The 20,404-nt window shown below is 37.1% G+C and overlaps 1 protein-coding gene across 1 annotated transcript in view; it reads left to right on the top strand.

Annotated features, from left to right (window-relative positions):
• The first annotated feature begins 6 nt into the window (after window positions 1–6).
• The window catches only part of Arhgap42 (Rho GTPase activating protein 42), a 275,396-nt gene continuing 254,998 nt past the window's right edge, over window positions 7–20,404 (top strand). Inside the window, exon 1 of the mRNA XM_015489960.2 lies at window positions 7–223. Within this exon, the coding sequence (XP_015345446.1) occupies window positions 70–223 (154 nt within the window). The 5' untranslated portion in view covers window positions 7–69. The remainder of the gene's footprint in view (window positions 224–20,404) is intronic.

Genomic DNA, 20,404 nt, shown 5'->3' with positions numbered 1-20,404 from the left:
TCGCCGGCTGTCCCTACCCTGACCGCCGGACCCGACGTGCCTTCGGCCGCAGCTGGCAGTGCTTGTGCCATGGGGCTACCCACTCTGGAGTTCAGCGATTCCTACTTGGACAGTCCGGACTTCAGGGAGCGACTGCAGTGTCACGAGATTGAGTTGGAGCGAACCAACAAGTTCATCAAAGAGCTCATTAAGGACGGCTCTTTGCTTATTGGGGCGCTGAGGAGTAAGTAGAAGACCGGCTTGGGAGGGAAGGGAGCGCGCCAGGATCTGGAGAGTCCCCGCGGGGTGTGGGTCCGAGGGTTGGGTTGGAGGAGACGGAGCTTCTTTTGTTTGAATGGATTTGGGGACAAAAGCTGAAGAGCTCCCCTGCTGGTGGCCAACAAAGTTTGTTCTTAGGTGTTCTTATTTGCTTTCATGTCTGCAGAGAAGGGAAAGTTTCCTAAGGGACACAGAGTATATCCTAAGGAAAGTCACTCAAAGTCACCTTTCTCATCACACCGCTGGAAAGTTGTTGGGGGCTTTTACTTTCCGTGTGTGTGTGTGTGTGTGTGTATGTGCCTAGTTTGAACACTTTTTAAAAATTCCTTAAAAAGGAGGGGGTTAAGAACATTTTTAAAGATGAAATTAAGCTAGTCTTATTTTCAAAGACAATTATCAATTTTTCATATACTTAAATAGCTTGTCACTGGCCACAGTCATTGAGTCGGCTTTTAAAAAATTACATATTTGAGTTTTGCCATTTAGTAAGATGATCAAAGTTAGTATGGCACCAGTGGGTTTAAATCCTTTGCAAGTTTCCTGTGCGCCTTAAGTTCTGGTTTACATTGTGTGTGGTGTTGGTAGAGCCTTGAGGGTGAGAGTTCAGGGGCTAAAGGTCAATCTGAACTTCCGTGGAATGTAACTACCCTCATGACTTCTCCAGCCTCCCACCCTTATACCTCCTGACAGGATTTTATTTTCTTCTTTCCTGCTTTGGAACTTCACGTTCAATTACTAAGACTAAAAAGTTAGTCTGAAACTTTTTATACTTTGCATCCCATACAAGGAATTGAGTGACTAATGATAAGGATTAATTACCTTTCCCAGGACATATTTGCATCTTTTTTTTTTTTTTTGGCCTGGTGGGGGGAGTACCTGGGAATGAACTCAGGGGCACTAGACCACTGAGCTACATCCCCAGCCCTATTTTGTATTTTGGTTTAGAGACAGGGTTTCACTGAGTTGCTTTGCATCTTACTTTTGCTGAGGCTGGCTTTGGACTCTTGATCCTCCTGCCTCAGTCTCCCCAGCAGCTGGGATAACTGGCGAAGGCCATGGCTCCTGGTCTCATATTTGTGTCTTAATGGAAGTTTTTGAACGCTTTAGTTTCTGAAATGAAACCCTGGAGTCTTTGGCCTCTGATGGCTGGGTGAATGAGGTATTTTCACCAGGTTGAGCAGCCTTTGGGCGATTAAGTATTCCCAAAGACAGATAGAGGGACAGCATCTTTGTTTATGTCAGTGCAAGGTCAGCAACATGATGAGGATGTGTGTGTGCCTGAAACTGAGATACTTAGCCTCTGATCTGTATTTGAAGCATGTATTATTAGTAAGAATGGGGCTTAAGAGAGATGTCTTGAGATTTATGTGTTCCCTAAATCTCTTTTTGTTTTAACCATCCCAAATGCTAAAACATTTACTTTCCACTTGTGCTGTTTAACCAGGGTAAAGAAAACTTGTTTTATATCCGTATTTGCTTAGTTTCTAAATTTGAGGCTGCTACAGTAATGGTGTTTACAGTGACGGGTGAGAAATAAAGTTTATTAGCAGTTCTTTGTATGTTGAATAGACTCACATGTGAACTTTCCTTCCTCTGGTTTGTGAATCCTGGTTGAAGTCTCTTTCATGTTAGAGAGCATGATGCTTCTTCAAAAAGAGTGTCCCTATCTCAAGTACTAAGTGTGGGACTGATTCTTGCTGGAGCTGCCAGATGTTCTATATTTTCCTTCCACTCTGCATGAGATTAACTTCAGTGTTTTGAAAGTTGAAAATGCTTACATAGCTATGATAAATGCACTGACATACACATTATTTTACTCCTGATGTTACATACTTTCTTGTGATTCTTGAATCTGGCTTTGTAAATATCAGGTGATTCCCATCTTTATAGCTATGCTCTTTCATTTATAAGTGAAGATACCATGAGAATGTAAGTTCCTTGATAGACCTAGCCTTACTAATTTGGCCTCATGCACTTAAATATACAACCCACTGTCTTTGTAGGTTTCTTAGCTTTGTGAGAGTATATACTCTAACCAACGTTTGATTATTATTGTTTTCATTGTGGAAGGGAAATATTTTATTCTTTGTAAAAAGAATTCCCGGCATCAGCTGCAAAATGGGAAGTTTTAGAGCAAAGGAATCCTGAAGTCACATGATAGCACTGCTTTTTTTTCCCACCAAACCACCTTAGGTCCCTTGGGGAGGATGCTTGAGGCTAGCCTGCAGCTGCTAAATGCTGATTAGATAAGTGTCTAAAGGATTTGAGACCTGCTTAGTCCTATCCCAGGTACATTAAGGAAGCACTCTCTCCCCAAGTCCTGTCCCTCCTGTTTTTCTTCCTGTCTGAGGAGGCCTTCCCTAATTTTATACCAGCTTTTTCAGTAGGGATTTTCGTTATCCCTTTCATTTTTTATTTATGTATTTTTTAGCATCTTGTTGTTTCATTGATAACTAATGATTTCCTAATGAATGTAACCTTGCTTAGCTGACAATCATTAATGTCTTATTATTTCTCTCCTTGTTAATAATTTCTGAGGAGGGTTTGATTAATGCAAGGATGACTGACTGTTCCACTAGATGCCACATATGCTCCTTGATCTATGACTAAGGATTTAGATTTATTTAGAAAGAATATTATAAATGGAACTAGATGATCTGTCCTAAACTACAAGATTCCATTTTAAAATACCATGAGATATTTAATATTTTTTCAAAAATGAATAAATTGTTATATTCCATGTGTCCATCTACTCTAAGAAAAGGAATGATAGTTCAGTATTATGACCTAGACTTGAGTTTAAATTCGGGTGCTGTCCAAGTGCTGTGTGTTGGAAAATAAATTGAGTGCTACTTTCCCTGCAAAATGAGGAAAACATCTATAGAAATTTTATCACTAGGATTATTTGTTAATTTTGTCACATACCATTTAGACATTTTGTGAGAAATATTTGGGAATATTCTTGATATCTGTGGATCAAGCTTATTTCATGAAGTATGACTCAAAATCTCCACACTTTTCCTCAAATGTTATTCATTGAGTTTTATTCCTTTGTTAGGTTCCAGACTTAAAATTTGAACTGTGAAATCATAGGTTGTTTTTACTTCTTAATTTTCTCCTTTTAAGGATCATAACAAAGAAATATCTAAAAATTGCTCTCCTGTCATTTTCCTTTATCTTTATACTTTTGAATTCAAAGAATCATCTATAAGAGGACAAGCTTTGTTCTTAGAAGAATACACAGACTCCCTGAAAAAAAAATCAGGGGGAGGGATAGAGAGAATTAGAAATTTCTAAGTGATTTTGATTTTAAGTTTTCTAACTACAAAAATGATAAATGTGAGTTAATTCACATTAGCCATTCTACAATGTATACATATACCAAAATGTAATATGTACCATTTCAATGCATACCATTTCTGTCAATTAAGATCAATTGAAAATACTGTAGACCTCTATATCTGTGGATTCCCTATCTGCAGATTCAACCAGCCAAGGGTTGAAAATATTCAGGAAAAAAAAAAAAAAAAAACGACGAGAAAACAGGATAAGACTGCATATACAGACTTTCTCTATTTTCTCCAAGCAGTACAGAATAGCAACTATTTATGTAACATTTATATTTTAGTAGGTACCATAAGCAATCATGGTGATTTAGAGTATATGGGTGGAAGTGCATAGATTATGTGCAAATGCTACTCCATTTATACAAGGGACTTAAGCACCCTGGGATTTTGACATCCATGTGGCTTCTGGAACCAGTCCTCTGTGTCTCTTGAAATAGCACCATAGACAGAACTGACCTTGTGAGGAGAGCAGTCTTCTACCCTGCCTTGCAGCATCCTGGCCAGTCCTTCTTCCTTTCCTCTTGTTGCCTTAAGCTGGGACTGGCCAGCTGTTTGGTCTGCCTTGAAGTAAGAATTTCTCAAACTTGTATGTTTGGAATTCTTTTAAAGGAAAAAAAACAGTTAATGGACTGTAATACAGATTTAATTGTCTATTATGATAGTTAATTAAATATACACAAGCATGAAACTCTACCTCTGTGTATGACAGTCATACTATCTTAAAAGCAAATTAGTCTACAAGTTTAATGCAGTCAACATCAATAAACCAATACAACATTTTTCAACTACATTTAATTAATCTAATGGATGTTTTGCTGAAACAAATTTTCCTCTCACACAGAGATTGCTGATAATACCTTATGTGTTGTCATTTCATTTTCTCACTATTTTTACTGGTAGAAACTGCACTGCTTCTGAATCTTCTAGTCCTGTCAAAAGGCCTTCCATCACAGGCTTTATTTATTTATTGGTTACACTGCTTCTGTTCTGGAAGCTGAAGTTCCTAGCACTTGTGGATGAAACAAACAAGGGGGGCACCTATTCCATTGGTTTGTTGATAATAAGTGGATGATGTAGAATATACAGTTAATGAGGACATTGTCAGGAGCAAGCAGTTTTTCCTAACGGTGTCACCTTCTGTGGCCACAGACCTCAATATGAAGTACACTGCTCTGATGCACTTGTGATCTGGGGGTTAGGTAAGTGTTTATAGGAAGAGAAAACCATAAGTGCATACAACTACATTGAAATGTCTTAAAAAGGGTGAAGCACCCCCATCTTGCACCTGCTGTTTCACAAACTCACCCTGGCCTTGTCGCACCTGGTGTTTTACTTTAAGCCAGTCTCTGGTGTACGCTCAGGGCCCTCTTTACTACCAGAAGTTTTGGTGGCATGGGGAAGAAGTTGAGAAAAAAGAGGAGAAAAACAAAAAGTAAGAAAAACTTTCCATAATTCCTTTTTTAAAATTAATTAATTAATTTGTTGGTTTTAGATATACATAACAGTAGGGTGTGTATTTTGGCATATTATACATACACAGGGAGCAGCCCATTACAGTTTTGATTCCATTCTTGTGGTTGAAAATGATGTGGAGTTACACTGGTTGTGTATTCTTATATGAGCATAGAAAAGTTATGTCTGATTCATTCCACTGTCTTTCCTATTCCCATCCTCCAATGCTTCCCTTCATTCCCCTTTGTCTAATCCAATGAACTTCAATATTTTCCCTTCCTACACTCCCTTGCTATGGGTTAGCATCCACATTTCAGAGAGAACATTTGACCTTCAGTTTTTTGGAATTGGCTTATTTCACTTAGCATGATATTCTCCAATTCTGTTCATTTACTGGGGAATGCCATAATTTCATTCTTTTTTATAGACGAGTAATATTCCATTGAGTATATATACCACATTTTCTTTATCCATTTATCTGTTGAGGGCACCTAGGTTGGTTCTAGAGCTTGCCTATTGTGAATTGAGCTGCTATAAACATTGATGTGGCTGTGCCACTGTAGTATACTGATTTTAAGTCCTTTGGGTATAAGCTGAGGAATAGGATAACTGGGTCAAATGGTGGTTCCATTGCAAGTTTTCAAAGGAATCTCCATACTTCTTTCCCAGAGTGGTGGTACCAATATGCAGTTCCACCAGCAGTGTATGAATGCACCTTTTCCCCTATATCCTTGCCAACATTTATTGTTATTTATATTCTTGCTAATTGCCATTATGAATGGAGTGAGATAAAATCTCAGTGTAGTTTTAATTTACATTTATCTAATTGCTAGAGATGTTGAACATTTTTTCATATACTTGTTGGCCATTCATATTTCTTCTTCTGTGAAGTGCCTGTTCAGTTCCTTTGCCCATTATTGATTGGGTTATTTGTTTTTTGGGTGTTAAGTTTTTTGAGTTATTTGTATATCCTGGAGATTAATGCTCTATCTGAGGTGCCAGTGGTAAAGATTTTCTCCTATTCTATAGACTCTCTGTTCATGTTATTGATTGTTTTAGTTTGATTCCATTCCATTTATTGATTCTTTTTTTTAGACATAGTGTCATTTTTAATACCTTTATTTTGCATATTTATTTTCATGTGGTGCTGGGGAATGAACCCAGTGCCTCAAGTATGCTAGGCAAGCACTGTACCACTGACCCACAACTCCAGCCCCCATTTATTGATTCTTATTTTGATTTCTTGCACTTTAAGTGTCTTGTAGAGGAATTTGGTTCCTGAGCCAATATAATAGAGAATTGGGCCTACTTTTTCTTTTAGTATGAGCAGGGTCTCTTAGTCTCATTCCTAGGTCCTTAATCCACTTTGGATTGAGTTTTGTGCAGGATGAGATACAGGGGTTTAATTTCAAACTACTATATATGGATTTCCAGTTTTCCCAGCACCATTTGTTAAAGAGGCTGTCTTTTCTCCAGTGTATGTGTATGGCACATTTGTCTAGTATGAGGTAACCATTTATGTGGGTTGGTCTCTGTGTCTTCTATTCTGTTCCATTGGTCTTTAATTCTATTTTTGTGCCAATACCATGCCATTTTTGTTATTATAGCTCTGTAGTATAATTTAAGGTGTGGTGTTGTGATGCCTCCTCCATCACTTTTCTTGCTAAGGATTGCTTTGGGTATTCTGGGTCTCTTATTTTTCCCACATGAATTTCATGACTGATTTTTTTTTTTATTTCTATGAAGAACATCATTGGAATTTTAATAGGAATTGCATTAAATCTGTATAGCGCTTTTGGTATTATGGCCATTTTGACAATATTAATTCTGCCTATCTAAGAACATAGGAAATTTTTTTCATTTTCTAAGGTCTTCTTCCTTTTATTATTTTAGTATTCTGTAGTTTTCACTGTCGAGGTCTTTCACCTCTTTTGTTAGATTGATGCTCATTTTTTTTTTTTTTGAGGCTACTGTGAATGGAATAATTTTCCTGATTTTTCTTCAGCTGATTCATCACTGGAATATAGGAACATAATTGATTCATTTTCTTTTTTTGTGGTACTGGGGATTGAATCCAGGGGTGCCGTACCACAGAGTCATATCTCCAGCCCTTTTTATTTATTTATTTTTTATTTTGCGACAGGGTCTTACTAAGCTGCCTAGGGCATCGCTAAATGGCTGAGGCTGTCTTTGAACTTGTGACCCCCCTGTATCAGCCTCCAGAGCCACTGGGATTACAGGTGTTCACCACTGTGCCTTGTTCCCACCCTTTTCATTTGTTTCTTTTGAGACATGATCTCCTTAAGTTGCCCAAGCTACCTTGAACTTGTGTTCCTCCTGCCTCAGCCTCCCAAGTCACTGGGATTACTGTGCCATCATGCCAAGCTCTTCCCATAGCTTTCTCTTTACTTGGTCATTCTTCAGCTGCTGTTTTAGGCTATTTCTGGTATTTAAGTTTGTACATAGGATTTATTTAGTCTAAGTGGAACTCAATGTAGATTCTTTTTTCTTCTGAGAGAGCTACTTCACTGCTCCTTAGGCCACTGAGGTTGTTTTGCTCGTTTGGTTGGGCAGTCTAATCAAAGGTGCATGTGTGTAATTACTCCAACCACTCATTTGGTGCTTATAGTCATTAGAATTTGAGTTAAATGAGCAGAAGTAACTATCTTTCAAATGAACTGTAATTAATTTTAGGAGCTGGTGGATTAGGAATGTGGTGCTTTAGGATTCTGTTTCAGTGCCATGTTAGAAGTAAAAGCGGTTATACTTGTGTTAATTTAAATGGGAGCCTTGACTCTCATCAGAGTGGAATTAAATTGGGCTGGCTGATTACTTCAGTCTACCTCTTTTTGTGCTCTATATAAGCTTAATAGGTGCCCTTTAATAGTATCTTTATTTCTCCTGGATTTCCTTTTCAGCAGGTAGTAATTGAAGGGCTCCTCTGGGTTAGAAGGTCAGAAAATGTGTTGCTGTGGGAACAGAAAAGGGTTACCTGTCTAGTGGAGGAGGAGGCTAGCAACCTTATGTACTGCCTTCTATTATAGTTATGATGGAGCTGTTTAACAAACATCCTTTCAATTCTTAACATTTCTTATAAAACAGTGTTAATTGTGTAAACGATGATGTGTAAGATTATATAATTTAAAAATAATAAAGGCTACATTTAGTATTGCTTTGGTGTCCAGTACAAGTCTCTTAAAGAAATACATTTATAAACAGAAATTTAGATTTAAAAATCAGATTATTAAACTGCACTGAGTGAATGTTGTACAACAATGAAATATTTATGATGGACAGATAGAAAAGGGTGAAGGGAAGGGGGGCTAAATAGCCTTGAATCTCTTTCATGAATGTTATTTCTTGCCAGAGTAGTGATTGCCACATGTTCTGGCCACTGCTATCCTTGCTGTCTGGATTGCAATTTCTGCCCATTTAAGGTTTGTAGGCAGGTGCCAGTATCCCATATTCCCACCTGCCACCCACCAGTTTCAGCTTGTAGCTCTGCCAGTTTTCTCTTTTCCTGCAGCCTGCTGAACCTATGCCCAGCATCTAATAATCCTTATGGTGTATCCCCAGTGAATTGGGCCTCACCAGCTAAGGGCTGTTTCTTGCTGATTTTCCTTCTGAAAATTAAAACCAGTTGCTGAACACCTGGCTGTTTAGGTCACATAACCTGCATTTCATCTTTTGCAGCTGCCATATAGTTGAGTTATAGTGACTGATTTTTTTGTATATGTATAAAAACTTGCATAATATTTGTTCATCTTAATGGCCCTTGAAGCAGAGAAAAGGGGCAAGATGATAACAGGATAGTCCATAGGAATATAATTATTCTAACAGTTTTGGTTTTGGCTATCTGAATTTAAACTGGATGTTTCTGGTAATGTGGATCCTTCTTCTAGGATTATAGCTACTTGAAATATTTGGTTAATCAGAATACTTGTTTTTAATATCTGCACTATTCCAATTTTGCTATCAAAAATCCAATTAAAATGCTGAGGAAAGTTTTGTGGTAAACACACATATATAACCTTGTGTTTGTAATTTGCTTCAGAAAAAGTGACCTGTGGAATAGTAAGGTACCCTATGATAGCTAATCGGCTGCTAGTTTTCCAGTCTTTTTTTTTTTTTTTTCCTTTTTACAGAGGTGAGAATACACAGAAGAAAAGTAAGTCCTACCTTTCTGGGATCTGAATTTGTACTTGAGAAGAATTTCTTAGATTGTAATTTTTATGTAGAATGTGGTAGGAAAATGCAAGGAAAAGACTAATATTTAACACTTTGTAAGTTATGTTGTATTAATGATTGTGGATTTTTGAGTTCCAATATTTAGATTCTGTGGTAGAAATCTCTATTCCTAATAGTATTTTAAAAATGCTAAAACATGATAATTTTCATGTTGTTGGCTTATCTGATTCAGCTGATTATCTGGTATAGCAGAGAGTGTCTTTTTTTGTGTGTGCGCGTGTGTGAAGGACAGGGAAGCATCCTTGGTTGGTTCTCAATGTCAGGTGATATGAAAAAAAATTGGAAAAATGCTGCCTGTACATAACCTTGCTACGTTAATAGTACTCTCCCTGAACCTTGGCTTTAGTCTGGGAAAAAGTGGGTAGACACATAATGACAACCCTTCATTTAGAATCAGATGCATTCCTAAGAAGTGGAATTTCTGTATTTTGCAAATCTCAGAAGCCATACTGCCTGCTAGTTTATGAAAGACATGCCAAATAGCAGTCCCTTGAGCTTATCCAAATGAAAGACCCAGATCCAGTTTTCGCTTTAAGTACACAGGAAAAGTGACGATTTAATTTAGAAAACTGGTATGTGTTTGTGTGTGGACAGGAATGATAAGCCACTAATAGAAATGGAGTATTCTGTATAGCGTGTAGCTAGTATATTATCTCTTTCCAAATGGGAGCTATATAGTAGATTGATTTTACTTTGCTCTTATGAGAATTTTCTCTTCTTCATTTATTTAATTTTCTTACTCCTTAAAATGTCTGAATGAAAAAATGTGACTGTAAAAATAGGGTGTTGCGTGGGGAGTGGGAAGGGATAGCAAGGGCAAGCAAATTTAAATTCTTTGAGAAAACAGATGTTATGGTTCGGGGACTTAAACTTTGTTCACTATGAAGGTTAGTGTGTGACACTAGAGAATCAAAGGACCATGAGAGGAGCTTTGCAATTGTGTTTAGAAGTTTGTGAAAATTTTGAGCAGGATAGTTCCCACTAAAAATTGTCGATAGTAATACAAGTGACTTTTTTTTTCTTTTTTTCCTGTGGTGCTGAGGATCCAACCCAGGGCCTCACACAAGCTAAGCAAGCACTTTATCACTGAGCTCCATCCCCAGACTGATCAAGGTGACTTTGTAAGGGGTGCATGGCTGGGGGAAGATTTGAGAAAATGATGTCAGCATATGACGTAAGAGGAAGGGAGTTCACAGGCAGTTTTTCACAGATGCCTTTTGTAAAATCTTTGTTTCCTTTAGTCTAGTTCCCTCACTGAAGTGTTTTCTTATGTGTAAAGTTGCTGAGCTCTTCTTCCTTTTCCCTTTTATTTCTTCTGTCCTCCTCCTCAACGTTGGTGGTACATAAGGATTTCTTCTTTGTCCTTTACTGTTTGCTTTCCTTGTGTGATAACATCTGCTCCTAGGGTTCTAGCCCTGACCTCCTTTTCCTGAGCCCTGGGCCAGATTTTCAGCAGCCTGAGAGATACACTCACCCGGATGTGCTTCAGGCAACCTCAGACTCAGATCTGGCAGAAACAAATTTCATCCTCCTCCCTCCAGCTTGTTCTCTTTTGTTCATTTATATCATCATCCACCTTGTCATTTTATGTAGAAATATTTGAAACCTAACCCTTCACTATTTTTCACCCTACCTAGACTTTTCCATTCAGTTACTCCAGCAATTCAATACATAGAATATCTTAGATTTGATAGCTGCTTCCATTAATATATGTACGTATAAAATAATTTTTCTTAGCACAAAACAGCAAAAGTTTATTCTTTCCCAATTCTTTTTTTCTCCCATTTTTTATTGGTGCATTATAGTTGTACATAATGGTGGGATTTGTTATGTATTCATACATGCACACAATATAACAATAGAATTAGCCACTATCATTCCCTAGTATTACCCCTTCTCTCATAATTCTTGAGACCATAAATTCAAAATAAATCTTTCATCAGGGCCATGCACGTTCTCTCTGAAGTCATTAGGAGAGGACTCGTCTTGTCTCTTTAAGCTTCTGGTGGTTGCTGGTCATTCAAGGCATTCCTTGGGTTATAGAAGTTGTGTCTCTATTATCTTACCTGGTTTTTTGAGTATAAACTTGTGGGTGGTAAGGATATTTGAATTTAATCAATTCTTAAACGTTGTAGATGTTCAGTGATTGTTGAACATCAACCAATTTACGTTTTACTAAGAAACACATGACATGGAGGAGGATTTTGAATATCTGTGGAGTAAATTAGGGAATGATGACTACGAATATGCTCTTCAACATTGCTTTCAGTAGGATTTATATTCTGCATGGAACTCAGTGCTTTTTGGACTGGGTAATCCAAGGGAGAGCAGACAGCACTAGGAGTTAGAACTTTGTTCCAGTCTTGGCATTGCCACTAGCTATAATGGCATGGGTATAAGCTACTGGTCCCACACTCAGAAATGGGAATAACATTTCCCCATATTTCTTGTATTCATACGGGCCAATGGAAAAATGCATAATAACATAAAAAATTGGCATTATTTTCATTTGGCTTAGGTAGCATCATTGTAATCTTAATAATTTCAGTTTGTTTTTGTGATTTAACTTTAACAGATTGTTGTGAATTTGATTACCATATTCCCAGGAAATGAGAAATTATTGAAATGGAAATACTTTAATTGAATGTTAAAACATAGGCTGTTGCCCAAACTAAATCTAATTAGTAGAACATGATAGGCATGTGGCATGGTTTTGATTTACCTTTTCTTAAAACAAATAATTATTTATTTATTTTGATTTGAGAACCATGGAAGGATTAGGTTGGCATGGGGATTAATGAATAGGCTGTATAGATTTTGAGAGTTTACAGATAGATATACTTACTGCTGCTTGGATCAGAGGTCTGTAAAAATAAAAATTATTTAGAATTGTGGTCACAACTTGCCTTTCTCAGAAGTAGTATCGCTATTTGGGCAGTTTCACCAAATTTAACAGGGCAGACTCTGCAGATGGGAGGTTTTTTTCCACATAGGTTTCTGTATTTGGAAGGCAGACAGCTTAGAAAAGTGCTTTTTTAGGTGTTTCTTATGGGGCACAGATGTATTATAGTAATTCTCTTGAATGAGAGATCACACCCTGGGAGGGGCTGGAGGTAGGAGGGAATTCTGGGGGGAAGAAGACATTGAGTTATGAATTGAAGAGAAGGATTCATTTGACTCAGTGAGAAAATTGAATTGAGCCTTTTAGTAAGTCGATATAGGGATGGTGATACAATTGACTTGGTGTCAGACTCTCCAGGAGAGAATATTTGGATGGTTTTAAAGATAAAATATTATTTTTTGAAAACAGATTTTTTTTTTTTTTTAGTGGATCTGTCAGCTTAAAGGGAGCTCTGGCCTGGGGCTGGGGGAGGTAGGAAACAGTGGACAGGGATCCTGGACTTTGGGGACAGCATGGAGAGTGAAGCAAGGGCTGGTAAAGAGAGTACAGATCCTGAATAACCCAGATCAAGGAAAACCAGTAAGTGACCATGATGGATGTTGTCCCAGTTTGTCAAGTCTAAATTCTGTTTGGTGCATATCCTTTTCTTCCCAGTATCACCTTTATTTCTCAGACTGCTCTATTAGAAAGGGAAATTCTGTGAATATTAATGGATGGCTGAGTGTGATGTTTTGTGATACCCACTGATAAGAGGGGATGGCAGAGGATGCAGAACCAAGATGTCAGTTGCGAGATACCCTTTCTACTTCAAGTCCTCAGGCGGTGGCTTCCACTTGTTTCTTGTTTGAGACAGTGCTAGCACTTCAGTCAGGACATATGTTGGTTCAGTTGAATCCCAGGTATCCAAATATTCTGAACGTTAAATCTAGCTAAAGAGAGGGGATGCTCTTTAGCGAAGCTTAGCATTATCACTCGAACACATGCACCGTTAATAACAGTTCGTCTTCAGTCGTTAGAACATTGTAATGCTCAGTAGTTTCACTGATGGTTTAGCATTAACAATAGTCAGCCTGACTTAGAACAGCTTGGAATTTGGAGTCAGAGATGCCTTCAGTCCTGGTTCTGCCACCTAGAGCTGTGTGACTGTGAGCATATCACCTGGCTTTTGTTTCTTCACTATGTCATATGCAAGTAATATTCACCTCATACACGTATTGTCATGATGCTAGATATTTCACATATGTGTGTACAATGAAACTGCATGATACTTGTGTTAGTCAGCTTTTTCGCTGCTGTGACTATAGAATCTGACCAAACAACTGTAAGAAGGAAAAGTTTATTTGAGGGCTCATGGTTTCAGAGGTCTTAATCCATAGAGAGCTGGCTTTATTCTAGGGGCCTCCAGGTGAGGCTGCACATCATGGAGAGAGAGTGTGGCAGAAGGACGCAGCTCACATCAGGGAGCAGAGAGAGAAACTCCACTCTTCAGATACAAATATATACCCAAAGCCAAGCCTCAATTCCTATCCCCTTCAGCCACACCCTACCACTTCAGTAACTCACTGATTAGGCTAAGGCTCTGACCCAATCATTTCTCCTCCAAATTTCTTTTCTTTTCTCTTCTTTTTCTTTTTTTCATACAATGCCTTTATTTTATTTACTTATTTTTATGTGGTGCTGAGGACTGAACCCAGGGCACCACCTGTGCTAGGCAAGCGCTTTACCACTGAGCCACAACCCCAGACCCTCTCTTCCAAATTTTCTTGCCTTGTTTCACATGTGAGCTTTCAGGGGACACCTCACATCCAAGTCATAACAGTATTTGATATTAAATGTTAATTTTCTCATTTTTAGCTGATGTTGAGGCTAGGGATTAAAATTAGATCAGAGTTACAAATACCATAACAGCCATAATTTATTTAAAAATGATGTGAAGTGGCTTTTTTTTTCTAAGCAAAACCTTCATCTTACCTAGGAAATGTGTATTTAATGTTGATGTGAGAGCTGTAGACCAAGTGCCATAGCTTGGCACTTCAAGTCCTCAGGTTGTGGCTTCCACTTGTTTCTTGTTTGAAACGGTGCTAACACTTCAGTCAGGACATATGTTGGTTCAGTTGAATCCCAGGTAGCCAAATATTCTGAACATTACATTTAGCTAAAATGAGGGGATGCTCTTTAGCTAAGCTTAGCTTGTGAGCATGACCTGCAGTGAGAGTACCCCAGCTTTTATGAAACAGTTTAGGTAATTTTTAAGGAACTTTCCTCATCTGATAGTTTATGATTTTGTAAAAAAAAAAAAAAAGTGGTTTTCATCACATTTTTATTTGGACGACTTTATGATCTGCTTGTTTTTTTTCCCTTGACGTAGGCACTGCATTTTTGGTACGTCAGAGCTTTACATATGAGAGACTTTTAGTAAGTGTTCATTAAATGACTGCATTTACAAGTTGTGTCCAGCTCGTATTTGGAGAGGTTGGTGTGTAGGTTGTCATTAACAACTTCCTACAGGAACCATTCTAAAACTGGGAAGACAACCATTGTGAAATATCTTCTAGGTTGTTATGTAAAATTAGCAGAATGAGATTGATTGGAGCAGGCTTTTTTGAGGAATTGATATTTGCATTTACAAATTTTCTGTGCAGCAATGACAATTCTATGTAGTGACTTGTATTTAAGACCTATTGCTAGTAAAGTGAATTTGTATAAATGATTTAGGTTGTTTCCTATTTGTAACAAAGCACTGCATGTCATATTTTCAAGATAGAGTTTCAAAGGGTTTATTTTAATTGTATGGGAATGACTTCTTTTAAAATGCCATTCATTTTTTTGACCACTTTATTGAGGCATAATTCACTGCCTTAAAATTTACCTTTTTAAAAATTAAGTGGTTTTTCATATATTTACAGAGTTGTGACACCATTATCACTATCTAAGTTTAGAATATTTTTATCATCACAAGAGACCCTAACTCCATTAGCTGTCACTCCCCTTGTTCCCTAGCCTTTGGAAATTATTACTGACATGATTTCTGTTTCTATAGATTTTCATATTCTAGACTTTTCATATGAATGGAGTTATGTAATAGATGGCGGTCTTATGATTTGGTTCTTCTACATAGCATGTTTTCAAGATTCATCCATTTCTAAGCATATATCAGAACTTTATTCCTTTTTACTGCTAACTGTTTTTCAGTTGTATAGCTATACCACATTTTTTAAATCCATTTATTTGCTGTTTGGCATTTTAGTTTTTCTCTTTTTGGGCTATTATGAATAATGCTGCCATAAACGTTTATGTACCCATTTCTCTGTGGGCATGTACCTTCTTTCTCTTGGGTATATAACTAGGTGTGGAATTGATGGGTTACATGCTAATTGTATTACCACTCAGTTCTATAAATAGAAATTTAATAAGTTTATAAGCATTTATACTTTATTCCTTATGATTAGAAAGCATTTTAAAAGGCAAACATATATTTAAAGTTATTACTTACCATAATAAATTCAAATATGTCCTTTATACTTGTCAAGAGAAAACAGAATCACTTGGTGGGTATTTAAAGAGCAAACATTTCCATCTTTAATTGTCATTACAGTTGGATAAATACTTTTAAAAATCTCAGATAATGTAAATATAATAGAGCAATCTTTTTTTTTTTTTTTTAACATAGTGCCTTTATTTTTATGTGTTGCTGAGAATCGAACCCGGGTCCCACCCGCGCTAGGCCAGCACTCTACCGCTGAGCCACAATCCCAGCCCCTAGAGATACATATGTCCAAAGGTAATGAGAGGATTGGAGAGGTTCAAACAGGGAGAAGATGCAAAGAATAGTGTGTGAAGGGCAGTGGCAGCTAATGGAATAGGGTCTCTTTTGAGGCAATAAAAATATTGTAAACTTAGATAATGGTTGCACAACTCTGTCAATACATGCAGATCAACTGTATTTTTAAAAGGGTAAGTTCTATGGCAGAGAAACGTGGAGTTGAAAGAGAATGGAGCAATTGCTTGTATTTGTTCAACATATCCTATAGCACTAGTTACATGCTGGGTGCTATTCTAAGCTTTTGGAAATTTAGACCAGAGGCCCAGTTCTCCCAGGTTTACCTTTACTCAAGTTTTGCTGCTGATATTGTGTGGTATGTGTCTTGTCATTGCTTCATGTGGAGTTAGTGTGTACAAATGGTACCACTTATGTCCTCTAGATAGTTTTTCTCTTCTTGTCTCTGTTCCCAGGGTAACTTGTACCTACTTTCATGATAGCAGGTGATGTAGTGTAGGGATCTCATATGGGAAAGTAAATATCCATTCTACATACAGATTCATTCAGGAAATGTTTAGAGGCTGATGCTGCACTTCAAGTCCAGTACCAGAACACACTAGGCCACTTCCAGTAGTATTGTGGATAGAGGTGTGTGTGTGGGTGCATGCATGTCTGTGCATGTTGAGCGGCCCTAGTTAAGTCATCCTCCTTATTAAGTCTTGCTTTCCTTATTTTTTGCAATAAGGATAATAATGCCTACTTTTTAAAAAAATTTTTGATGAAGATTAAGTCTCTTTTGTGAGTTGTACCAAGTAGTACCTGGTATGAAAAAATCAGAAAAGAGTTGGTATTGTAATGATACTTAAATAGAACAAATAAAACAACATCAATTTTTGAAAATGTTCCAAAAGGGAAACTTTTCTGTGCATTTCTATGATGATACTTCATTTTACTTTTTTAAAATTTTTTTGCAGTTGTAGATGGACATCAAGTCTTTATTTTATTTATTTTTTTTTATGTGGAGTTAAGGATTGAACTCGGTGCCTCACATGTGCTAGGCAAGCACTCTGCCACTGAGCTACAGTCCCAGCCCCTTCATTTTACTTTTAATTTAAACTTCCATGTCCACATAAAAATATGAAAACAGTTAAGAGTAGGTATACTATTTATACCATTATGCCAAAAACTTCCTTGCTTCTGCGTGTTTTTTTTTTATTGTTAGCATATTTGTAACTAAAAGTCCTCAGATTGAAGGTGATACTTGTGTATAAGTAATTTAAAACAGTCTACATATGAAATGTAAGTGAAACCAGAGTGGGTTCCATATTGAGTAAAGAAACATCTGCGGCATGCTACAGTTCACCCAAAAGGAAATTGGATCATGTATCGGCTATGTGATTGAATAAGACTTTCATCTTTTAAAGAATTTTTCCTGCCTAAGATCTGCATTTGTCTGTTTTTCTGAAACAAGGTCTGTGGTATATACATTGTGATGCAGGGTTTTGGAGAGGGGGTGGCCCAGCGTGTTCTGGTACTAGACTTGGGGTGCAGCCTCAGCCTTTGCTGAAGCAAATTAGAAATCAGAACTGACTATTTTCAAAGCATATTTAGGCTCACACATTCAGATTGCTTCATTTTCTTAACTTGATCCGTTTACACCAGTTTGTGGATATTTCTTTTCAGGTCCTAGATTATTAGACTTTTGGAATTATATGTCATATTATCTTCTATATATTATAAACACTGTACTTTTAAAAGTAGTTACTCATTAAATTGAGAGGAATTAATCTCTTAGGGTACCTTTTAGCTTTAGGCACTTACTGACCACTTGTTCTGTTTGCATCTGCTGCTCCACCCTGACCCAGTAAATACATGTGTGCACAGGCCTGTATATGTTAACATCTCAGGATTCTCTAAGCTGTGGTCTGTCTCTTTCTTTATATTTAGTACTTTGTCAGATACTTATTTTTCTCCAATTGACTACTGACTAATGGTTATGTTGAATTTGTGAAAAGGAAACACTGTTACACTTTGAAAGTGTTAACACTTCAGTGACTGATTGTCAAATCCAAAGGACACTGTGGCCATCATCTTATTGGACTGTTGTGTATTTGATCCTGTTGTTCACTTCTTGCTTTGTGAAGTTTCTTTTCCCTTGATTTCTGTGGAGCCATATTCATACCAATTTTTTTCATCAACTTTCCAACTTTTCCACTTAGTCTTTCCTCGTTTGTTTACCTCTTCCTCTTGAATATGCTTGTTCGTATTGTCCAATGAGAATTTTTCCTAATAAACTTAAATTGATGATGAATGGATATCCATAACCAAATGGTTAATATCTGTGAAAGAAATGAGAAGAAGGTGGGAAGCCAGTAGATAACTGGGCCCTAGATGATGGAGAGTTGATTGGTCAAAGGATAAAGGCAGCTGTTAACTGATAAGAAGATAATCACCTTTATTAGGAGGTAAAAGAAATGCAAATAAGTAAAAGAGCATCCATATTTTTTAATCTATTAACTAAAAGATTTTAAAATAATGATTTTTCTTAATTAAGTGTGTACCAAGATTCTTACTTTCATTATGCTACTAATAGAATTGTAAATTAGTAATATTTTCTAAGAATTTTAAGGAGATTGTGTCAGTGCTATTTAGTGATCTCAATTATTGTATCCTTTCTACAACAAGAAATATTGATTGCTTACTCTTTGCAACCTTGCCCTTTCATCCTTTCAATAGGATCTCTGAGTTTCTTCAGGAAATTCTACCTAGTCAGGGGTAAATTCTGGTTAGTCAGTCACTCATGGTAATCCATTTCCCCTTGCCAGAGAGGCATGTTGGACCAAGGAGATGTAAGAGTGTCAGTTGTTTTTCTTTTGTGTATGTGCGTGTGTGGTGCAGGGCCTTGTGCATGCAAGGTAAGCACTGTACCGACTGAGTTACATCCCCACCCCCAGGTGTTTGTCTTATGTTTAAATATCCTGCAAACCCTTGTGAATTAGTTATGGTACTGCAGGTAGTTTAGGAACTGGTCCTTACCTATGAATTGAAAGTTACTAAAGACAGGAAATAATCAGAAATGACTTGAGTAACAGCTATTAAAGTGAACTAAATTAGTTATCTAGTCAAATAGATATAAATCTTTTGGTATACATCTAAGTTCAAGGAAAGAAAGGTACAGAAATTTTTGAGCCTTTTTCCTTTTTTCCCCCAGTAGGAAGTTAAGTGAAATCTAGTGGGGGGTTAAGTTAGTGAGAGCCTAGTGGGTGGTGTTGGGAGGGAGAACTATGAGTTGCCCTCCTGGTTAGGGCTTTGCAAGTCTAGTTCTCTGGTGTGGACACTGCTTTCCAGCATATGTGTGTGTGTGTGTGTGGGGGGGTGGTTGTGAAGGAGGGGACCATGCATTTTGAAGTCCCAGCAAATTACTGAGAGTTGATCAGTAACTTTGGGATATTGGGATAAATACAATTTTGGGATAAATACAGTGTTTCTAGTCTTTACTCTTTAACTACATTTCTTTCCAATCCATGATCATTTTTCTGTAAATAATTTGCTAGCAACTCTAAATTTGTAGTCTTTATAAACTTTTCCTACCTGCCTTCCCACCTCTGATTTCTGACTGTTTAATTTGCCTGCTCTTCTTTTATCCAGTTATGTTTGAGCAGTGCTTTTTATTCCTTTAGAAATAACATATTAAGGCAGTCATTAAAAATATATATCCAGGTCTGGGCCTTTTTATTTGGTTGTGGTAAGCACATATTTTTCATGGACAAATTAAGTATACCAGGTGTTCCATTAAAATATAACTAGTATTAATAACCAGAAGGGCTCTTCTGGAATATAGATTTAGGTTTAAGGATGTTGAGAATACATTTCTGGCAAGAGTTTAAGCATAGAACCTAGAGTGAGTTTAATTTATTTGCAATGTTTTATAAACTATTGGAAAACTAATACAGTTCCTATGGAAGTCCCTCATTGGAAAACATGACATTATTATCATTTTTTAAGGAAATTAGACAATTTAATTTTTTAAAAATTTTTATTCTGATTTGTTGTACATGATGGCAGAATGCAGTTTGTTTCATATCATACATATAAAGCACAATTTTTTAAGAGCACTTGCCTAGGACATTATTATCTTTGAGGTAACAAATACAGAGGCAGATGGATCACAGTTGAGAGGAGAAAGCTTGAGACTCAGAGACCAGGAAATAGAGTTCTACTGTCTGGTAAAATCCACCATCTGTTAGACCAACCTGGAATCGATCTTGACTTTGACCACACAGTCTGTGGCAAGCCTTAAGTTTTCTTTCTCTAAGGCTATTTACTATCTTAAATTTGGGATAGCCTTAAATTTGCCCCACACATTTATAATGACACTAAGTTCATTCATTTAACTGATAATTATTAGTCACATACTGTGGATTAAGCATTATACTG

This window comes from Marmota marmota, unplaced genomic scaffold (assembly GCF_001458135.2).
Source record: "Marmota marmota marmota unplaced genomic scaffold, marMar, whole genome shotgun sequence".
NCBI lineage: Eukaryota > Metazoa > Chordata > Mammalia > Rodentia > Sciuridae > Marmota > Marmota marmota.
The sequence above is the reverse complement of the archived record's forward strand: the minus strand, read 5'-3'. Positions and strand labels throughout refer to the sequence as shown.